Here is a 23674-nt window from a genome sequence, read left to right as displayed (position 1 = left end):
TTTTGATCCTTTGTTTATTTGCCTCTTTTAATTCTGTATCTGTAGTTATGCCCCAGTTTGGTTACTGGGGATGGGGCAGTTAGGGGTGAGGCATGTTCAGATACATTTTGTATTTGATATTCAGCATCTGGAATACAACATTTGTAGGCTGCAGTTTTATTGTCTACATCCTTCCTCATTGGCTTATTTATCTTTCCACACAGAATTTAATTCAAAGGCAAAGGAGGGTCAAGATGCAGAATTTTATTTTCTGGGAGAAGTAGAGCAAACTGGGCAGTTCTTGACACCTGTTACCTTTCCTATTTTTTGACTACTTTGCCTGTAGAGCACTTGAGTGTTCCTTATGTCCAAAATTTTCTATTTGAGCATCCAAAACTGTGCTGGGCCTTACTCCTGTACCTCCCCAGTCCAAGATCCCTGGTTGTAGTTTGTTCCACTTCCTGCTAGACAATTTGTCTCACTTTTTTTTTCAGAACTTGTAAAAGACCCTGTGTGTTCGTACATCTGTCTTTTGGATCTTTAACTGCTGTGAAATGAGGGAGCTGTGGGAGTGCAGCAGCCAGAGAGCAAAACTGCTGCTGCTCTAAGCAGGTCAATTCCTTTAAGAAATTGACCTGCTTAGAGCAGCAAGAAAAACAAAGAAATTACTTAATTTCAATAAGGAATACTAGGCAGAAAATTGTTAATTCTGGTATCTTTTGAGCTTTTTTGAACAAGTCTTTTTTCTGTTTATTTTGGTTTAGGACGCACTCTCACAGCAAAGGTGTTAGAGAGTAAGACATGGTCTCAGCTGGGCCATGGTGGTTCCCTTTGGTCATGTCCATATCCCAGGATATAATGTGATGTGGCACAAGTGACTGCCACCATCACCCACCCTTTTGCTGGGCTGAAGGACCTCAGGAGCTGTTTGGGTTAAATCCCTCTTGGAAGCCAGGCAGCCCCTAAACCCCATCACTGGGCCAGCCTGGGAATGTCCAGTACATCTGCCTGAGCACCAATAGGTGACACAGGAAACTTTATGGGTTTGAAACACAAATCATTTTGTGTTCAGATCCTTAAAATCAATGTGGCACTAAGTTCCTGAGGAAAGGACAGCTGCTCTGATGGCTCAGGACTTCCTTCTGCAAGATCAGAGGCAGGACAGTCACATTGAGGCAGCTCTGGGGGGAATCCTGAGGCATCAGCAGCTTCTGTGCAGCAGCAGCAGCTCTGGGTGTCACCCTGGGGGCACATGAGATATTTCCTTCATTCAGATTCAGATTGGTAATCAGTCAGAAACAGTTTGTGATTTCAGTGGTCCAGATTGAAATAATTGGCAAATTCCAGTCCTGGTAACTGAAGTAAAAAGGTGACATAGGAGAAGAGACAAGGTTCTTGCAGAGGTAAAATTGTACTTTAGCTACATTTCCAAAAGTTTGCAAAACTTTTTCTGCTGTTAGCTCTGAACTGCAGATTAGAGATTTGAAAGTTGTAAAGGAAAAAGAGCAGTGTTGTAGTTCAGGTGAAATCCAGGTAACATGGGAGGAGCTGAGCAAATATAATTTAGGAACTAATGTATGGTAGGGAAGGAAAACATCTGTGCTCTAACTTGGTAGAAAAAGTATTTTCCACCTGTGCTGTTGCACCTTCAAAATGATTCCTGTTCTGAGTTAGGGAATAATTGGATTATAACCCTAAAAAAGGGAGAGAAAATCCATCTTTGTTGTTTGCTAATATGGCAAGAGAAGAGGGGAGCTTTGGCCTGGAGATTTTGGGACAATATTTTAGCTGTAATTAAGCTTTGATCTTGACCATTACTTAAAGGAATTCCTCAGTTCATCTTCAGGGCAATTCTAACAGAAATATTTGGTTACAAAGGAGTCCTAATTGTAAAACCATTAGTCAGCTCTTCTCAGAATTCCTCTTCAAGACTTGCTATAAACTTTGCTCATTATGTCAGTAATCATGTCTGCTCTGTCTTCCTTCTCTAGTGTTTTCAGATGAGAAAATTAAGCAATCCTGATTCATCATTTAGTGCAGGGAAACTAATTAAAATTCCAGGATAAAAAAAAAATCTGGAAGTTGCTACTTGAGGAGATGAATATTTGAGGTGGCATCACAGAGCTTGGGAAGGGTGCTCAGACACCAGGCAAGGAGGGACAGCTGTGGTTCCTTTTCCTTTGGAGAGGGCTGTGCCAGCTCCTGAGAATGCATGGAGCTCCACAGAAGGGTTGTGCAGTGCTTTGTTCAGCACTTTAGGTTGCCTCAACACTGGGTAAAACAAATAATTTCAAAGGAAATCCAAGCTGATAAAGAGGAACGTTCGCATGAAAGATGTCTGACAGCTCACAAACAAACTTTTGTAACTTTCTGTGAAAATAATGTTAATTTCTCTTACTGACAGTTTGAACTTTAAATAGTCTAAATATGCATGACTTAATATAGGTGGAGAATCAAGAAACCCACTCCTAATTGTAGGCAGATTTTTTCTGGGATTTCTGTGATCATGGCATTGCTTGCTCCAGCAGCTGTATATTGTATTCCAAATTCAAGAAACTTGCAACCTGAGCAGCACATTTCCTTAAAAATAAATCTTCATGATTTTTGGAAATCCCTGAAATGACAGGTAATACATGGATATTGAATTTTTTATTCTGTAGAATCTGAAGAAACCTAAAAAAATTACCTTGCACCACTGACAGCTTAAACAAAGCTTGAAGTTACCATCACATGCAACTGTCAGTGTCTTTTACAGATTGATATCTCACAGAATTGGGCATTTCATAGATTTAATCCCCATTGCTTTGGGGTCTGTGTGGTACCAAACAGGAATAGCTGTGGAGCTCCCCATGTCAGTCACACAGAGTCAGGGTGAGCTCCTGTTGCAGAGGATTGGAGCTCCTGCTTGGGAGCATCTGCCGGAGGAGCTGTGCTGTTCAGGGCATGGATTGAATCCCCATTGCTGTGTTCTGGGTCTTACCCAGCTGCAGGAGGAGCTGTGCTGCCCAGGGCATGGATTGAATCCCCATTGCTGTGTTCTGGGTGTTTCCCATCTGCAGGAGGAGCTGTGCTGCTCAGATTGAATCCCCATTGCTGTGCTCTGGGTGTTTCCCATCTGCAGGAGGAGCTGTGCTGCTCAGGGCATGGATTGAATCCCCATTGCTGTGCTCTGGGTGTTTCCCATCTGCAGGAGGAGCTGTGCTGCCCAGATTGAATCCCCATTGCTGTGCTATGTGTGTTACCCATCTGCAGGAGGAGCTGTGCTGTTCAGGGCATGGATTGAATCCCCATTGCTGTGTTCTGGGTGTTTCCCATCTGCAGGAGGAGCTGTGCTGTTCAGGGCATGGATTGAATCCCCATTGCTGTGTTCTGGGTGTTTCCCATCTGCAGGAGGAGCTGTGCTGCTCAGGGCATGGATTTAATCCCCATTGTGCTCTGTGTGTTACCCATCTGCAGGAGGAGCTGTGCTGCCCAGTGCTGCCCACTCTGCAGGGCAGGGCCTGCACCACCACCATCCCTTCTTGGAGCCACCTTTATTCATTCAGTGAATGCTGCATTCTGTTGTCTTTACAGAAGATGTCCTATTTATGTTCTTCACTGTTGCCTTGCAGGAGCTGAAAGACTTTTTTAGGTCAGTTTGTAGTCAGGAGCAATTAGCAGTGCTCAGCAGACATCTGTCCTTCATATGCTAAGTAAGCAGCGAGGTCCAGAGCAGAGCCCCTGGTGCTGAGCGGGGCTGACACTCCTGTGAAGGCTCTGTCAGTGCACATCAGCCCTGTCAAAAGCAGCCCATTGTAAATCTAGGCAGGAGAATCTAACCTGAATTTAGCTTTTCACTGGTATCACACTGATCTCTACAATTTAAAAGTGGAGGAGGTTATGATAAGATTGATTTAACAGCCTTCACATTATTCTTTAAAATGCAAACCCTATCTTCCTCCCTATAGCTACCTGTTCTGGAGGGTATTTTTGGTATCTTTGAGGCTTCTGAAGTGCCAGTACACATTGCCAGAAAATAGAGTTAAATCCTGAAATAACTTTAATTTTGCAAGAACTGGTGACTTTTTAAAATGTAATTACTCTTATTATTTTTCTTCTCAGAGTTAAGTATTTAAGATGTGCTATGCCATCTGACAACAAAAGCCAACTGATCCAACAGATGTTTAGAGAAATATTGGTAGAGAAATTTTAAAAAGAGAGAGCAGAGACTTTCTTTGCTTAACAGCAGAACTATTAATTTTCTCTGATTTAAAAGCAGTAAATAATCTTTTTGCAAGCAAGAAGGTGGCAAATAGAAACTGGGAAGTGCTCAGGGAGGGATGATCACTTGGTACAAATCAGTTCCTTTGGCTCCACCTGCAGTACATGCAGTTCAGTGAGTGTTTTGCCAGAGCAGCTTCACAGTCTGTAACAGGCAAAATCTATTGTGTAAGCAGTAGATAAACAATAAACTGCACTGTCCTGTATTTGACATCATGGATAAGAGAGCCAGTCTTGGCCAAAAAGCAGTATTATCTCTGTTTTCCTTTTCTTCACATTATCCCTTGTGTTGTTCTCAGCATTATCCATTTACCCTGCAAATAATTTGATTTTGGACTGTAGTGTGTTTGGTCACAGATGCATGCAAGGAGGAAAATGGAAATTTTGCAAAATACTAATTTTCATCTATTCTGCATCTGAAAAATCTTACCATGTAAAATGTTTTGAATGTATCATACTTGGTTGGTTTTTTTTCTTTAAATCTGGGAAAGTTGTTTTACCTGTCCAACAGGTTTTCCTTTTGTTGTTTTTCTTTGCAGGAGAAATTACTATGGTGGAAACTGGGCCAGCTTTAGTTTTTCAGGATTATTATCTTGGATTAAAGAAAATCAGGTAAAAATTTCCCAAATTGTTTCTTTTAGGCCTCCTTACCATTGAATCTCTGTTGTTTGCATGATTTATTTCAAGACAAATCACCTCCCTGCTTTTGCTCTTTGGTCATTTGACAGATCAAAGAGGTTTGTAGTTCCCAGCTTTGCTGCTTGAGCCTCACCCATCTGGCCTGGCAGTGTGAGGCTCTGATGTGCTGCCTTGTCAGTCTGATTGAGGCCAGCCTGGTGCTCAGCCACACTTCTGCCTTCTTGAGCTTAAAGAGAAGCAACTACACCATTGTTTCAGTTCCTTTAGGATAATCTGGTTTCTCCATTCCCTCTTGGATTATTTTCCTCTCTCTGATGTTTCAGCCCTTTTGTTTGTCTCGTTTGTATTCAGCTGATTCTTCCTTACAGGCAGAGAAGTGTGTGCTGGATCCTCCCATTGAAATGTCCTGTAACCAGGACAAAAAGATGAATGCTGAAAGTGTATTTTCCAATGACCAAAGTTTATCTGATTCATGGCAGTCCCCTAGAAATCTTGCAGGGAGGAGATTTATTCAGGAAATGGAGCCCAGGGCTGGATTAGCAGGGGCTGCTCTGTTATTTACAGAAATGCTCAGAGCCTGTGGGGTGTAGAAGATGGAAGTTCCTCAGCTCAGTCTCACCCTGCTCTTTACACTGTGCTGCCTCCTGGCATCATCAGGGCACTTGCTCAGTGCCAGAGCTTCATATTCTGTGAGTTGTGTTGTATGATTTAGGGATTCCTGCATGCACAGATTAATACAATCCCCCAGATCACCAGGTTTTTCCATATGGTTTCCATTCAAAGAGCTTTGTCCCAGAATCTGGACCTACCCTGGCTGTGGCAAACCTGCCTTTTAGGAGATTGCATTCCAAGTTACATTCAGCTCTCTACTAAAGAGAGAGCTTTATTTCATTTAACACTGTATTTCAGATTAATAGGGCCAGTGCTGTAGTGCAAATGTTGGCATGGTGTGATAAAGTAACCAGCTCTAAGTGTTTTAACTCAAAAAACATAAATAGAAAAAAAAAACATTAGGACAGTTATCAGGGTTTATTTTTCCCTTATATTATTAGATGGTACATATTATTTGTGTCTAGAGAGATTTGTAGCTCAAGAACAGCTTGTACAGTACAATATGTAATTTTATACTTGTTCTTTTAAGCAAAAGGCAGATCTCAGTGATGAATGTGAGGACTGGAGAAAACTGATCCTTGAGGATGAAGAAGCAATTCCTCTCAGCAGCAAGGATAAAACTATTCAACATGTAGAAGATTTCTGTTTTGGAGAGTAAGTAGAAAAGTACAAATTCATGAGCAATTTTGCATGCCCAGAGTAAATTATCATATTGTACTTTGGTTGTAAGGGTTTCACCATGCTGCCACATTACACATTGTCCCAAAATGCAACCCTGACCTCTGAAATGTTCTCATGTCCTTGTGCTTTGTTGGAATCAATTCACTGAAACACCCTGATCCTTCCTAAATGGCCTCTCTGGGTGCAGTCTAATTTGTTGGCCAACTTTGTGAGTTTGTGATTTACTTCTGAGCAGAAAACACAAGTGTTGTGTTTAGGTATTAGTAGTAGTAGGCAGCTGTGCACTGCCCTCAACTAAATTTTTCCATTCTTAATTTGCCTAAAAGCTGCTGTTCTCATTATCAAAAATTAAACCCCTAAATCCATGTAAAATGAACCACATACAAAAGAACAACTACACAAATGGGCAACTGTACTGTAACTGTGAAATACTTGTGGTGAAATGATAAAGTAATATTTCCCTTTGTCCTTTTTATGTGCAATGAATTTAACTTAGTGAAGTTAAATCCACTGAGTATAAATATAACTAACTGAACTGTGTATTTATTTATTTATTTATTACTTTTTCTCTTCTGGATTTTGTACTGAACTGAACATTCTCCAGAATTCTTGAGAGGAAATTCTTTGAGATAGTTCTGTAAACTTAACCTTGAATCCCTTAGAAAATACCATAGGTATAGGTAGCTAAATGAAATGCTGACACATACTCATAAAGAAATACAGATTTCTGTCTGTAAACACCATAAGTAGGGGAAAAAAGGTGTGAATTACATAAATACAATGTGAAGGTCACAGACTGAGACTCTTCCAAGGTTCAGTGCTGCACAGTAATGGTGCTTGACTGGATTGCAGATAAAATGCAATGCTTATTTTAAAGCAATAGCACTTGGATATTGTAATTGTCATCCTGTTGTCATAATAAATAATGTTCAGAAGCAGGATTAAATCAGAGGGAAAGGTTTTGTAGTCTTTTGACTTTGTGTATAATTTCTGACTGATAGCTGGCTCCCAGATGAGTCCCCTGGCACTGAGATTTCACACTTAGAAGTGAGATTATACTTGGGTAAAATTGAGCTTTTAAGCATTCAGCTTAGCTCAGTACAGTGCTGTCTGTCCTGGTCATCACCAAGAAAAACCCCATTTCTCCCAAGGAACAAGGATAAGATTAATAAACCTGGCAAAGAAAAAGTTCTCCAAAAGAACTTGAAACTTTCTGAGAGTCAATTACTGTGTTTCTGACAATTTACATGTTCTGCCTAGATTCTATAGTTTTTGCTTAACTTTTGTAACTCCTATGAAGTAACCATGAAACATTTATTTTGAAAGAATAAACAGCTGGGTAGCAGTATAATATACACAGTGCAAATCTGAAATGAATGGCCTTAGAACAAAGTGCATCCATCAAAGGGAAAGAATACTGTGTCTACAACAAGCTGGATTGAAAAAAGGCAAATGGCTGAAAAATAAATAGTGAACACCTGTGCTGAATAAATTAACCAGCTGGTTGGCAATTTTTCATTTGACCTATCTGAAGGGGTTGCTGTTACAAGGCATTAATAAGACACATTCATTTTAAGATATTCCTTTGTTAGTACCATTAATTGATGAATGGTGGAAGATAATATTCTAAATTTACACAACAATTTGTCTGCAGATGTATTATTTTCTTCTGAATTAGGAGAAGAATTGTCTGTACAGAAGTTCAATTTGAGTCATTTTTATAGACAGTTCTTACATTATTCAGGGATATTTGGTCCTATAGGAAGGATGTCATGAATTTAGATTATATTCCGTTTTTGGGCTCTCATTATAAAATCTGTGGAGCTGGAAATCATGGAGATTTACCTATTCTTTAATGGGAACTGAATAGAGATTTAAAATTTGTAAATATTTCTGTTACACTGCTTTTCAGAATGATATAGAAAAATACACTGTATGATGATATGAATCCAAGTTTATTTTGATTTTAAAAAGTAATAATCAAGTATGTTTAAAATAAGATTAACTGTTCATTGAGATTGGGAGAAGTTAGAAAGAAAACCTTATTCTGAAATTTTGTGTTACAAAGGTTTAGGATGAGTTAAATAAAAGCTTCATTGTAGTTACTGAATTACTGGGAAGAGCTTTTGCAGTTTTCACAAACACTGTTCCAAAATCCTTAAAAAAACCCAAAATCAAAATAGAACCCCAAAATATAATTGACTTTCATTTTTATTTGTAGCAGAGATTGCTTTTTTGAACAACATTTGACAAAGTACTTATCTCTCTTTGATATTTTATAGTTACTTAATGCTGGCAATCTGAAGCAAAAAGACATCATTAATGTACAGAAACAGCCTTCTCTCATTAGTGCTTCCTTATAGCAGTTCCTGCATTTCCCAGGGCAATATTTTACCCAGTCATGAGTTAAGTGCTTCCTGGTGACTTTGCCCAAGCTGGGAGATCACTTCCAAACTTTTCATGAGTGCATGCGAGCTCCATCAGTTCATAAATGAGGAGCAATTTTTAAAGGATCCCAGGTTTTTGTTCCTTTTTGAACCGAAATCTTGCTCCTGCTTCCATCTGCAGGTGTGTGAGGGAGCATTTTGGTGTTGGTGCTGAGTAATTCCTTGCTGTTCTGGGAATTTTAACCATCCTATTAATACTCTGTTTGCAGGTCACCTTTAAAATCATAGTTCATTAGTTTCCAGGCAAGATTAAATAGTTTATTCAGTGCATTAATGGCTTGTGGTAGAAAGATAAAAAGATAGTTTGGAATTATTGCTGAACTCCTTTCACTTGCAATGACACTGATTTGATTCATCTCAGTGGTAGTGTAAACTAAACCAAGTTCAAAAGTCCTGCTTTCTCAGGGAGGTGTCACTGAAGTTCAACATAAAACAAGAAGATGAGATTAAAAGTGGAGGGCTGCTTTATGAGGGGAATTTTAAAGAAATGTTGCGGACAGGAAATGAACTGTGCAGAGTGAATGTTCTGTGGGAATGTCCCTCCTGTGACTGGCTGCCTTCATGCCCTGTGCATGGATTTGGAGCACTTGCATAACAGCATTGCTGCTTGAACAGCTCATTAGAATGCAAGGGCAGAGTTAAAAGAGCAATTTGAAAGTTTTGCTGAAGCTTTGGGTCCAAGTGGTCTGGTTCTCTGCTGGGATCATGGCTGCAGAGGAGCTCGGTTGTGTAAAGCTTGTCAAATGTTGTTTTCTTCAGGACAGAATCTCAGCTTAATTACTTTAATGCATATTTGCTTTTCAATTTCATGGATGTTAATCTGTAGGGAACACCTGATCAAGTTACTGGTTTTATTTCAAAATAGTCCATTTCTATTCTTGATGTAGCTGTGTATTGTTTCACCATGAGGGCCTTGATTTTCTTTTTGAGACCCTTCTATTTTTTAAGTATATGTAAAGTAAAAACTCAAATTTTTGTTGCTGTTTTTTCTCCTCAATAAAAATAGTCTCTTGAATTGTAGCTTTGCAGCCAAAGAACCAGAGTTTGTTAGTGGGTGGAATACCTGAATGGGCCAGGATAAAGAAATTCTAATGCTTTTCCTAGAAATGCTTGAGGTTTCTGCTCTGGCACCAACTCAAAACTTTAAACAAGTTTTTAAGACTCTTCAAAAAGACTTTTCCCCCCTCTTTTTCCCCTCTGTGTTTTTAATCAGTCAGGATTCAGCTGAAGGTGTTGAAGAAGCTGGTGCTCTGCCAAAGCTGCGTGTGCCTGGAGCCCTTGCTGCCCAGGGGGAGTCCCCAGGGCCCGAGAAGGAGAGTCCAGCAGTGGAGGGGATTCCTCTGGGATCACAGGAGAGTCCAGCAGTGGAGGGGATTCCTCTGGGATCACAGGGGAGTCCAGCAGTGGAGGGGATTCCTCTGGGATCACAGGAGAGTCCAGCAGTGGAGGAGGCTTCCCCAGGGTCTGAGAAAGAGGATGCAGCAGTGGAGAGCCCTGGAGAGGAGCCCCAGAGCTGCTCTGAGGCAGCCAGGGCAGCTGCAGGGGACGGGGCAGGAGCAGCCCCTGGCCCTGGAGCTGCTCCCAGCACGGCCGACGGCGACTCCGCTCCGCAACCGGCAAAGACAGAAGCTGCACCCTCTGAAAATGCTGCCCAAGAACCAAAGAAAATCACCTATTCTCAAATTGTTAGAGAAGGCAGAAGGTTTAATATTGATTTGGTTTCTAAGGTAGGAACTGAATGACTTTATTTTGCGTAAGTACGTTTGCTTTGCTTAAAATGCTGACATTTGTTTTAAAGCACCTTTGAGGGAAAATAGCCACTCTTGAGAAGTAAGAATTGTTAGCACTAAAACAAACATGAGTTATTTAATATGTGACCTTAAGTGTTTTATAACCAAAGAGATCAAAAAACACAGCTCAGAAATATTGCCTTGAAATAAATGTCATGGAATATAGCACTTGGGTAATACCAGCAAAATGTCTCATTTTAAATAGTGCCATTAAAAACTTGTATTTTTAAACAAGAAAGAGCAATCTGCATGCAGATTGTTCTGTCTTTTTAAAAAGATAAAAATATGTTTTTTACAGCACAGGGAAGTTTTTTCAAAGTTGAATGCTTCACTTTACATATTGTGCCTAAAAAGATTTTTCAAACCTTTGGAAACTGAAAAATAAACTCTCTTCACTAATTCATTCAATTCTTTGTGAAGACATTGTGAAATCATTATTGCAAATTTCATGTTCCAGATGTGAATCCCACTTCCAAGCCTCCTTGCAATGACATCTTGAACACCAGTCAGTGGGTGGTGGTTAAGCAGATAATGCTGTTTTGTATCCTTTTTTTACTCTGTTAAAGGGACATGGTGGTAACTGCAGCAAATCCCAGAAATTCAGCCACAAGAGTGGTCAGCAGGGTAGGCCAGGAGTTTGTGCTGGGGTTTCCCTAGCAGGGGAACATCAGCTTTCTTGTTGGTGTCCCAGGAAACCTTTATCCAGAAAGTCTCTGTGTGCTCTTGCAAAGTCTGTTACTCAGTACCATGAGACTTTTCAATACAAACATTTTCAGTTCATAGTTACATTTCTATCCCTTCTGTATTTCATATTTGTACCTTCTAGAAAGATGATTAAATTATATATGGCTGAACCTTAGCTTGGGAGTCATGGAATTGATCTGTGGAAAAGGTGCCTCTTGGTTCAGGGGATTTAGGGAGCAGCTGGTGAGGATTTTGTTGGGTGCTTCACTGATCCTCTTCACCCAGCAGTTCCTTTCTGCTCCTGTGCAGTTGCTGTACTCCCGGGGGCTGTTAATTGACCTCCTCATTAAGTCCAACGTGAGCAGATACGCCGAGTTCAAAAACGCCACGCGGGTTCTCGCCTTCCGCGAGGGGAAAGTGGAACAGGTACCAGAAAACCATGGGCTGCATGTGTTTGTGTTTCATCTCAGCTCCTGAAAGTCAAGAAGCTTGAAATTGGTTTTTTGAGTGTTTTTTCCTTAATTATGATTCTGTTTTAATTTCTGGAAGAAAAGATGTTGGTATGTGTTATCTAGAAATATGAAAATAAAATCAAACCAAGCTAAAATAAGGTTGTGCAGTCCAGCACATTGACATAAATCTTAACCTCAGGCTAAATGTTGAGGCCATGACTGATTGGCAGATAATTGTTGAAGATTCAAATATTTTAGGTTTTAAAGATTTTAAGATTCAAAGATTTAGGTTTTAGTCTGACATAGACTTGATTTGTCTTTGTTACATACAATAGAAATCAGTGTGATAATGGCAACGGGAGATATCGGCACAGTGAATACAAACTCAAGTGATTATCTCTGCAGTTAGAGATGCAATTGAAATTGAAGGGAGATAAAAAAGATTTTTGAATATTCTTATTGTGGAAAACTGGTAACTTTAGCTACAATAGAAATTAGGGGAAATAAATACATAAGAAAATAGCTGTAATTGAAAACAATAATTTGAAATATTTGTTATTTTATCTGACTATTGTTGCTTGATCCTTTTACATTCAGAGTATGGAAAGTATCTGAAATTATTAAAAAATACTTTGCAGGTGCCTTGTTCCAGAGCAGATGTCTTCAACAGCAGACAGCTGACCATGGTGGAGAAGAGAATGCTCATGAAATTTCTGACATTTTGTTTGGACTATGAACAGCACCCTGAGGAATACCAAGGTAGTATCTCATTGAACAAGGTGCACTCCCTTCTCAGGACTTTCTTCAGGGAGGACAGTTCTGAGAGCTCTCCTGTGTTTTCACGTGGTTTATTTTTACAGATTCATTTTTAGAGTATGCTTTGACCTTTTTGTGACCTTTTCACTTCAGTGTTAAATTTTTCTACTTAAGCACTTACTCTTCTAGTTCTCACATTATTTATTATTTACATTTTTCTTTAACAGCAAAATTATATATTACAGCAAGGTTGCAAAATGCTTTTTGTCATTTTTAAGTGTTTTCCTCCCTTCCCCCAGGTATTTTTTAAAAGAATGTGATGTATCTGAATTTTCTGTCTGTTTTTTTGGATTACTAGGTAAACCTTCACAATGCTTTACAACAAATCAGAAATGGAGAAAATGGAATTTTTAAACTACGAAAGTAAATGTAATTTAATGCTCTTTAGTTGTAAAGGGCAAGTTCAAAGTGCTTTTATCAAGTGTTGGCTTATTTAGATGAGAGGAAATCAGAAGAGATTTGAGCTATAATGTGTGAAGAATAACGAGCTGCGGGTCAAAGAGGGAAATCAGCTCAACAGGAGGAAGGGGCTTTGGGTTTGTGCTCCTCAGGGTACAAAGAATGAAGTGGTGTCCTCAGTTCTTGCAGTCTAAAAGTAAATTAAGGCAAAGAGAAAAAAAAATCTGTCAAAAAGAAATAGTGAGGAATGAGGAGTACAAACATCAGAGAAAATTATTGAACACATGCAAGAGAAGAACAGTCAGTATCAAGATCTGGTGAGATTAAGAAAAGGAGAGTCTGTAATGAACTCCAGAAAATCCTGAAGGGGAAAAACTCATTAGGCTGAAGTGGTTTATTGATTACAGGTGATCTCAGTTTGCTGCTGCTGGAAGAAATGGAGGTGCTCACAGTGAGGATATTTGTGGTATTTAGAAAATTTATTGAGTAAAAAAAAGGAGATGCCACATCAATTTTAAATGAATCCATTGATTCGTGTACCTAAATAACATTAGATGTATTTTACTTACAGAGCCAGTTAAACAGTTTTTGTTCCTATATTTTAAAATAGCCTGAGAAGTAATTGAGAATATTTTGAGTCAGATTAGGCTAATGTAAAAACTTAAGAAATTTAAAATTGCTCTTGATGAGATCATTGCATTCGTGGGAAGGCAGACTTTTAATAGGAAGAGTTCATGAGCGTGAAGAATTTTTTAAAGCTTTTTTTTCTGTAAAATATGGAATTATATAAGAAGTTTGAAGTGTGGAAAACTTGAGAATTTTTTTAGAATGATAAAACAAAAAAAATCCCTTGTCATTTTATGACTTTGTGCATGGCTGTACAAAGAGCAGTAAGATACATTTGTAATAGAGCAGTGGTTGAATCTTGAACAGAATATATAGCTTGATAATATTGGGCTCTGAACTAGTTAGGAATTTATCCAGAAGTGAAATAAGAGCAGATCTCTGAATAGGATAGAAGCCTGCTATTGCTTAAATACAATCTTTTCCTGGCAAAAATCTTTCTGTTATGAAGATGACTAAAAGTTTTTCAGAGATGTATCAATGCCAACATGCTTTAAACATCTCCCAGAAGAGTTGTGTTTCTTTGAATTTCAAAATGTGCCAGCAATAATATTATTTTAAAGGGAAGATAGAGTCCTTGATCCCTTTCTGCTCTCTGTCTCATCCACATTTGTTTGTTGCCAGCAAGTCATCCAATTAAAATAAATACTGCACCTTCTCATCTCTGGATTGTGGCACTGTGTGAGGGGCTTCTCTGAGCACAAATATCCAGTCTGGCACTGGCAGTGTGGGTGCAGCAGTCCTGTTCTGTAGTGGCTGTAATCTGGGGTGATATTTTGGGTAATTTACAGGACACAGCATCCCATGGCACTTGGGTGGATTTTAGTCCACAGTTTGTCACTTTTCTCTCAGGGCTGGGAAATGGAGTTAGATCAAGTCTTGCAATGAATAGGTGATGGCATTGGAGACCCATAAAGTGGGTTTGTGATATTTTGAAATATTTTAATGGAGTGCTGTTTCTGTCTTCTGAGATAACTCACTTTCTGGGAGTAGTTCTTCTAACTTTCGTTGACTGGATGATCCATTTTCAGCAAGATGTTTGTTGAAAAATTCACTTGCTCTTGTTTGCTGGAATCCAGAGCACTTGTTTGAGCTGAAGTGCAGATGTTGGAGTGTGCTCAGTGCCTCCTGTGCTTTTCCCTCAGAACACGAGTCCAGCACGTTTGCTGAGTTCCTGCAGACACGGAAGCTGACCCCCAGCCTGCAGCACTTCATCCTTCACTCCATTGCAATGGTGGCACAGACTGAGAGCAGCACTCTGGAAGGGCTTCAGGCAACAAAAAAATTCCTGCAGTGCCTTGGCCGCTATGGCAACACCCCGTTCCTGTTCCCTCTGTATGGGCAGGGAGAGATCCCACAGTGCTTCTGCAGGTAAGCCTCACTCACCCAGACACATCCCAAACAGGAAACCCTTGTCATGTAAGAGGTGTCACTCACTAGGACACCGCTTTGCAACATTTTTCATTGTTTTACAAATGCAGCTTGTAGTAGCTGCTGGCTGTGGTGGCTGCTGTAAGTTAATAAGGGCTAGGAAATGAGAAAGCCATCATTTAACCCATATGTAGCTGCCCCTTCTTAAATCTGACAGAGGAGACTCGGGGATATCTGTCCAAAAGGGGGACTGTGCATTTTGAGTAGGTTAAAAAATTTGTATGTGAGTCTACCCTAAAGCTGCAGGAAGATCCATGTTGTCAATTTGTGTTACTAATTAATGCTGAGAATTCATCTGTCATTCACAGGTATATATTTAATAATGAACTGGATTGTTCTGAAAGAGAAGAATAGTGCCACGTGTCCAGTTCAGAATTACATTTAAAACGAACCTTTCTACATCAGACTTTTATACAAACAGGGCAATTGCTGTGAAATCATGACATTGTTCTGTAGCTCTCTCTAGACTGAAGGTTCCAGCTCCTATGAACTGACCAGCAGAGGAGATCCCATGCAGCTCTGTTTCACTGAGCCACTGCTACATTCTGACATCCCAAGCAGCAGCCATATGTTCTCCACTCCTTGAGCCTTGGAAAGCAAATAAAACAAAAAAGCCCAGGATTCCAGGAAAACCCAAGATCCACTTGAGTGGCAGTGGCAGTGCAGTCCCTGCTCCTGAGGTGTCCCTGGCCTGTGGTTCTGGCACAGAGCTGGTGCTTGGTGCTTTTGGGTGCAGAGGGTGGGTGGTTTTCATTTCAGTTGTTTCCAACAGTTCAACTGCCTTTTAAAAGGCTGAGGGGTTTTTTTCATCTTTGCTTTTGCTGGCAAGCAGCCTTTCCATCTGCTCAATGTGGGTTTAATGTGGTAACCTGGAGGTCTGAAGTAAACATTAGCTCTGTTTAAAAAAAGCAGCTTTGCCTGGTGAGGCCAGTTTGTCTGAGTGATATATCTGTACATCAGTCCCTTAAATAGCAGTGCAGGGTCTTACCTGCTTTGTTTGGTGCTGGACAAGTTCTGCTTTTTACATGTGTGCTACTATGAAATTGTGGTTTACAGCAGGTTGTTGGGTGTTCCTGTTTGTCTCTGTGATGGATTCCATTTCTCTTCTCCAGAGCAGTCCCTAAATTACTGCCAGAGGAATGGCCTTAGCAGCTTGATCCTGCTGGGCTGTGTAAAGCATGGGTGCAGCTATGTCTTGATAGAAACATTCTGGAATAATTGTGCTCCATTGAATAGAAATGTTATTTGCTACCATCTTTTGTCAGTACCTTTCATCTGCTCCTTGAGCTGTATTTAAATGGTGATTTAAAGTGCAGACCTTGGTAATTAGGTGATTGGACAGATCATTTGTGAACAAGAATTGGGGTTAGGCAACTATTCTGCATACAGTCATGCAACAGAACTTGTGTTTCTGGATTTTATGGATGTCTTTGTGTCTTTCTAGGACTTCATGTGAGGCCAGATGTGAGGCCACATCTGTATGTGACCAGAGATTAATAAATCACTATGTTATCAGAGCCATTGAAGTAGTACAGTTTTGGCAGTTCAACCTTCCTTGGCTTCAAATGCCTGGGGGAAAAAAGTAAATTTAATATTTAAAATTTTGCTTGCTTTTTTTCCTCTGTAGATTCTTATCCATGTAATTTTTCTTGCATTTTCAAAATCCCTTTAGCTTAATTGTTTTTTATTTAATAACCAGCACATGCAATTTTCTGATCTGTAACAGCAGTATATTTCAAGTTAGCAGTAGAGGTGTCTAGAAGTATTATAAATATTCTTATCAGAAAATCATTCTGTGATGACAGGAGTTCTTCAGATGGTCTGAACTTTCTATTTCAGATCACTGGTTGCTACATTTTAGGGTTTTTTTGCTAAAATGTATAACTTTTACAACAAAGAGGGTATTTTCCTGGATGGAGCAAATTAATCTGTCAAACCAAAAAGTAATTACACTTCTAAAAGGTTTGTATTGCAAAAATTCTAATACAAAACTTTTTAAACATTATCTGTTCTTTTTAAGTGAACAATTTAGGAGGCAACCATAATATTTTTTGAGATTAATCACAATTTTTAAAGGTGTTCTGCCCTCAGGATTGTGTCTTGCTCAGAGTGAGCTGTATGTGAAGAATGCTGCTGGGGCTGTGGAGTAAAGAGGCAGAAGCAGAGCCTATAGATCACAGGCTACAGCTTTTATCACCAGCTTATCAGGGGAAGGTGTCACCTGGCCTGTGATTTCTAACCACTGTTCTATATTCTGCTTTAATGTAAACCTCTTAAGCGTTTCTTGCAGCCAGTTACACTGTGTGTTCTCATCAAGGCTACTGTTATAAATGGCACACATGCATATTGATGGGAATGAGTCAAAGACATTTGGAAGTCACATCCTTGCATCCCAAATGAGTCCTGCATAAACACCACAACCTTTTGGAGCTGCTGACGACACTCCAGCGAGCAGAAGCGCTCTTCCTTCTTTATTGGTTTAAGCAGGGATGGTTTAGGAGAGAAAATTAAACTTTTCTATCACCAATATGGTGAGGTACAGATGGGAGGTTTCTGTCTCCATCAGTTGGAGTCGTGGAACAAGGAAGGTCATTGGGAGCCTCCTGCTCTCCTGAGCTGACAAAAAAAAGCAAAACTTCACTGGCCATTAACAGCTTCCTTTGCTTCCTTCTTGGTACAAAACTGTCCTGAATCTCCTTTCTAATGATGTAGCAATAGTCTGATCTTAAGTACAAGTGAATATAATAATATCTCATCCTTGAGGAAAACCCAAACAAGCTTTTACATCTGCTGCTGTTTGCTTTGTGAACACACTGAATTTGGGGCAGAGCAGGCAAAGTTTCACTTCAGTTTGGTTTCAGATTCTTTCCTCTGGACTCATGGAAATATGGACATGCAAATGGAATTGACTTTCTGAGAAGCAGTAGTTTTTCCCATGTGAACTTTCAGAGGGAATTGGTGACTGTCCCCTGTGTCATGTCACAAAGGTTCCACAGGGACACGTTCTCTCTTCTTTGGATAACAAAGACACAATTATCCAAAAGCTGACAGATGGCAGTAGGTGCTGGAATATCCTTGGCTGCTTGGCCAGAGGAGTTGGTGAGTCCCTGACTCTCATGGGAAGTTGGTTAATAATGTGCATTTCCTATAAACAGACCTGGAGCTTTCCCATTGTGTGTTTGGTGGGCAGTGTCACCCTTTGTAGGAGTTCCTACAGATTCTGCCTGAAATTGTAATTTCTGTCTCTGTGACAGTGACAGCAGTAATTTAGTGATGGAGGAAAGATCTGATTAAGACAGTTCCATCTCTTTCAGTGCCCATATTTACAGGAAGATTAAGAGGCCAGGCTGAGATAAGATGAATAGTGTGATTGATTCTGAGGGTTCCTGTATATATTTAAAAATGAATAATCAGTTTTACCTTTACATGTGCACTGTTACCTGCTAGAGATGTCAGAGCTTCTGGGGTAGTCTCAGGTCCTTTAAAATTCCCAATTATGTCCCTGTTACACTCTAGGAAGGTTTTAGTGGTCTGAAATCAAGACTGGACTTCAGGAAACCTGACTGCAGTCATTTATTAAAAATTGGGCACACCATGTTTTTCAGCTGAATCTAAGCATGAGTATTATGTCTCTGCATTTTAGCAAGATGCAGAACTTTTCTGTGTGTAAATTGTATGATTTAGCACATTAATGAGAATTTAATGAGAAATTCAATCAGTGTGAATTCTTGGTGACAACCAGGTGTGACAGATTTGAGTGTCAGCACATGTGAAACAATCACAGGTGATTTAAAAATCATAGTGAGATATAAGTTCAGTCCTCCATTTCAAAATACCTAATTTTCATATTTATCTGTCTCTTATCACTTATAATTATTCCATTTCTTTGGACCAGAAAATGTAATTGGAATTACTGACAACTTCTCACTATTCCTTGAGTTGTACTAAAATGCTGAATAGTACCGGTAGCTGCAGTGCTGCTTTCCTCTTAATTGTTTTCACTTGCATTTCAGGGAAATAATAAAACTTCAAATGTAGTTTGGCCTTTAAAGACAAACTTGATATCTTTCTTCTCACTTTGTTGGCAGATGAATGCAAAATGGGCAAGCAGAATTAGCAGGATTGTTTTAGGATCAGTTGTTTGTTTTTCTCTCTAAGGAGAAACTCTTTCTTGGGATAAACATGAGGGAAGTGAGATAATCCATCATTCTGAGACCTGTTCACTGGTGATGGATGGATAGATTGGTAAAGTAACTCAATAATCTTCATTTTTTTCAGGTTATTCACAGATCAGTGAGCCTTGTCGTTAATACAGCTGTGGAATGCTTTTGTGTCCTTGCCCACAGTATTTCTCAGAATGACAGGAAAAGACTTAATTTGGAAATAACCTTTGTTGTAAAATGCATTAAGTGGATGAAACTTAGAGAATACCTTCTCATTTTAGTTTTTATCTTCTGAGTGTTTGTCAATTCTTTGTTTTAAAAATTACTTGCAAACATGAGAGCTGTTTTGCTCCCTGTTCTTTCTGACTAGAAATTGTGTTCTGCAGGAGTTTATACCTCGTGAAGGCCTTCAGCCATGAGAATCCATCACATGGGATGCTCTGAATGCAGTGGATGCTGTCCCAGTGTATTGATTTCCCACCCCTAACTAGGCAGGGAAAAGTTTTCAGTCAAGAAATTGTATTGAGGGGTCAGACTTACATTGTCCTACTCTCATTCTTGATCATCTTGGTTCATTTTAAAAGCATATTTAGAACCTAAAAGGACAAAATACAAATACTATTGTGAGATGACTTTTTCAGGGTTTAATAATTAGGGTAATGGTGATAATAGGAGGCAAATATATCTTAATGTATTATTTTGGTATTACGTCTTACCAGTCCCTTAGCAAGGAAATTCCTCCCTGGTCGTGTGGGGATGTGCAGGTTGTGCCTTACAGGGTCTCCCTGAGAATTCTGACTCACATGTGAATATTTGCAGCATTATCAGGAGAGCTGTAGAAGTGACAGGATTGTTTATTACTGGAGCAAGTCTGAGATGAGGAGGCAAATTGCATTTAGCAGAGTCCTTTTTCATTAAACCAGAAGACAGAGAAAGGTACCTTCCTAAACATGGCAGAATTAGTAAAATAGCCCTTGAATTTCATTGAGGATTAAGAGAACTGGAATTTGTATCTTTTCTGGAGGCAGAGAACACAGAACTGGGTTCTATAGATGAGCTAATGTTTAGTGACTGCTCCTAGTGCTGGCTTTTGTGCCTTGCCCTGCAGTCCTGCTCTCCCCAGCCTCTCTGGGAGGGCAGAGCTGTTGTGTAACTGCAGCTGGGTGACCTTGGCTGAGGAGAAGCAGCTTCTCCAGCAGGGTCCATGGGGTTTGGAGCCAGGTCCTTCCACCTCCCCAGAGAGGAGCCTTGGGAGTGCCTCTGCACTTCCCTGCCCTCCCAGCAGCACAGAAACAACTCAACTCTTCTGTTTCTTTTTTCCCTCTCCAGCTCCGTGGCAATTTCTTACAGTTGCCACAGTGCTTTAACCATAATTTTTAGGTCACTTAAACACATTGCCTGATGGTTTCTCACCTAACCTTCATAGAAATCATCTGTTTCTTGAGTTTAGAATCCCAGAGAATGACTCTTAACCTTGATTCACTAAAAAGTAGTGTTATTGCAATATCCTTGAAAAACTTAGATTGATAATATGGTTAATTTTAAGAAAGCACTTTTATATTGTGCCCAGAGTCATCAGTATCATGGCACTTTTATCAGCAATAAGCTGCTGGTACTGCAGTTGTTTAAATTACTAATTAGTAGTTGAAATGAAAAGACAGATTAAACATGGTCTTATTTTTGTCAACAGAATTTCCTCAGGTTTAGAAACACCCTAAGAAATCTACACTGGCACAAAGCGAGGCTGAAGTATAGGAACATAGAAATATATTATAAATTAAGATTTTTATTGCATTATCTTCTAACATTTGAGTTTGGGAAATGGAATTGGGATCTTGGGCCTGTAAAAGGCAGCAGTGACTTCCCCAACCACAAAACTTGTACATCACATAATGGGAGCTCAAATGCTAAAACTCCTGAAATAGTTGTACTTCAGTGCAGAGTGATCACTCAGAATCCCTGAACAATAAATACCAACCCTTGCCAGACTCTGATGAAATAGACTGAAATTACCCCAGTTTTGTAATTATGGAGAGAGGTGCACAGAGGGTCTGTGAAGGGTCAGTGATAAGTAGCTGGAGCTTTGTGCTCTAACCCAAACCAAGCCCAGCAGTTTTTATCTTGTCTGTTTTACTGGCAGTGTTCACTGCTAGAATGTTTCACAGGATGTGAATGGATATTTCTGTATATGCAGTCTAAATTCCATACAATTAAAAGGAGCAATTTCTTAGTTTTAAAGTTAAATTTGGTACCCCAGCTCTGCCATTCCAGCTCCTCTTCCTGCAGCATTTCCCAGTCCCAGCCTGGTTTTCCAGAAGGAAGGGGAGATCTGGGGAAGGAAATCCTCTTACCTGGGCTGCAGGCTCCACGTGCTGTTTGTGAGTGAGCTGAGTGCTGGTGGGGAGTGCAGCACTTTGTGATTGGTGTACAATTGTCATGTTGCTGATGGATTTAGAGCATAGGCTGCTTCTCTAATCCTACAGGACTTTTTTAAATTTCACAGGAATAATGAACACAGCCTGCAGGAAAAAGTCAAAATATTTGACTCTTCATCTGCTTCCCTAAGCATTTCTGTCACATATTTTCCTTTCCATAGCTCTCCAAATGCCAGGACAGTTCAGGATGACATAAATTATTTTCTTCATTAGTTTTTGGGTGCTGTTTTTTGGGGGCTGGATTTTTGGTGTTACCCAGATGGATACTCACACCAAGTTTTGACTTTGATATGGGAACCATGTGTTTGGAAGATTAACCATCACTTTTTGTAGCTGTAGCTATTTTATTTATTTGATTTGTGTCAACTCTACCTGTTAATGTTTTTGGAACACAGCAACATTGGAGGAAAGTCTGATTTTCTAGGAGCCTTTCAGGAAGCAGACTTTAACATAAGAACCAGGTCACAGCTTGCTCTGTGTGTAAAAATAAACTGAAAGCGGACAATTCATTATCTCAGCACTTGCCATGTTTTTCTTTTATCTTTCTCCAAAGCTTGCAGTGCTGTACATGGAGTATTCAGCTTTAAGGAGAGAAACAAATAGTTCTTACAACAGAAAAAATGCACAGTTAAAAGTTAGCCAATTTTTAAATTAATCACAACATGCATTGTAGAAATCAGAGGACAAATTACATGCTAGAAATAAAAATTCGATTTTGGTGTAAAATTATTTGATACAGTTTTAAAATTCTTTCAGAGTGAACTAAGGCTAAGTCTGTAATGTGTTTTTGTGGTATCTCAGTGTTGGAAATCGAGATGTCAAATAGAGAGGCATTCTATTTTTGTTCAATTAATATCACAGAGCATTACATCAAAGCAGTAAACTCCTCTTGTATCAACAGATGCAGCAACCCTGAAGCCTATTTTCTCTCTTGTTACATTAGTGTTTAATTAAAGAAAACAACTAGTTGGAGGCAGTTACTTTCTGTGAAATGTAATGAAGATTTATTTTGTAAGTGACCTTCACTGTATTAGCTGAATCAGTAATCAGTAAAATTAATAGAATAATCAAATTATATACAAACTCATAAATCACTGTGAATATGCTGTCAAAAATGCAGCTTTTAATATGTCCTATTGTTCCACAGCTGTATTAAAAATTGCAACTGCTGATTTCTGCCTTGATGGGGTCTGAAATGGCATTTAAAGGCTGTGTATGATGGAAGGTACCAGGCCAAAAATTTTCACAACTGTTAATTTAGCTGTAATATGATTTGATGTCAGCAGGGCAGAGTTGAAGCTGAGTACAGTGTTGTTGCTATCTTTCAGCAAAACTTGAATTATTGGTGGAGGCAGTCGCCAGTTAATTAGAGTAATATCAGTTTAAATGTCTGTCATTTAGGGTTAATGCTATCAAAGAGTTGCTTGTACTTCAAGTGCAGTCAAATCATCTTGAATAGCCCATTGTATGAAAGTAATGCCAGCACAATGATTTTACTTTGTCATAAATTATTGGGGTGCCATTTAGTTGAATATTTCGGTTTCTGTATTTAAATAATTTTGGCAAGTCCTTCCTAGCTGTGTCATTTTTCATGCTAGGCTGTTCTAAGAGGTGTTTTGGCTGTTTGTGATTGTTCAGCAACACAATCAAAATTCCTTTCCATTTTCATTTTAAAAGAACTTTTCTGCTGGCCTATGAAAACTGGTCATGCCCTCATCCCCTGGATAGCAGGCTACTCTTGGAAAGAAATAATTCACATTTTTGTGCAGCCAAGCAGCAAAGTTCTTTCAAAGCACGCTGGAAAAATAAAGTGCATATATCAAAACCCCTTGGCTGTGGTTGAAGGAAAACTGTAATTAATGTTTTTAACTAAGGAATCCAGTTGTAGTTAAGTTAATAGTGCTATTCTTAAATGCAAGATATGAAATCAACTCCTCTGAGTTGGTTTGAGATGCTGATAGCTGCTGTCAGGCAGGAGGCTGTGGATTGCAGCATTAGAGATAATAAACCCATAGCTCTGGGTTCTCTGAGTTCTTCAGTGGATGTTTAACCTTTGTGGCATCTTCAACAACCTCCAAATAGCCAAGGTTGGGATTTTTGGGATGAATCTCTGGTTTTCCATGAGGAGCAGGGGTGTTTTTAGGGAGCTGGGTGTTCCAGGTGTCCCGTGGTACTTGGTGGTACTGGCAGCTCCTTGGGCTGCCCCTGTCCTGCAGGTCAGAGGGGTTGTGGGACTGGCTGTCTTGGAACTGCTCATCTGGC

General features: G+C 39.6%; 1 protein-coding gene across 2 annotated transcripts in view; it reads left to right on the top strand.

Moving 5' to 3' along the window:
* The window catches only part of CHM (CHM Rab escort protein), a 51189-nt gene that overhangs the window by 11499 nt on the left and 16016 nt on the right, over nt 1-23674 (top strand). Inside the window, exons 3-9 of one of the 2 annotated variants that reach the window (XM_058813989.1) lie at nt 4779-4851; nt 6020-6144; nt 9832-9971; nt 10011-10345; nt 11402-11518; nt 12183-12303; nt 14529-14754. In XM_058813989.1, the coding sequence (XP_058669972.1) occupies nt 4779-4851; nt 6020-6144; nt 9832-9971; nt 10011-10345; nt 11402-11518; nt 12183-12303; nt 14529-14754 (1137 nt within the window). Of the gene's footprint in view, nt 1-4778; nt 4852-6019; nt 6145-9831; nt 10346-11401; nt 11519-12182; nt 12304-14528; nt 14755-23674 lie in introns of both variants that reach the window. The other variant, XM_058813988.1, reaches the window with a different exon arrangement.

The sequence above is a fragment of the Ammospiza caudacuta genome, chromosome 14, assembly GCF_027887145.1.
Source record: "Ammospiza caudacuta isolate bAmmCau1 chromosome 14, bAmmCau1.pri, whole genome shotgun sequence".
Classification (NCBI taxonomy): Eukaryota; Metazoa; Chordata; class Aves; order Passeriformes; family Passerellidae; genus Ammospiza; species Ammospiza caudacuta.
The sequence above is the reverse complement of the archived record's forward strand: the minus strand, read 5'-3'. Positions and strand labels throughout refer to the sequence as shown.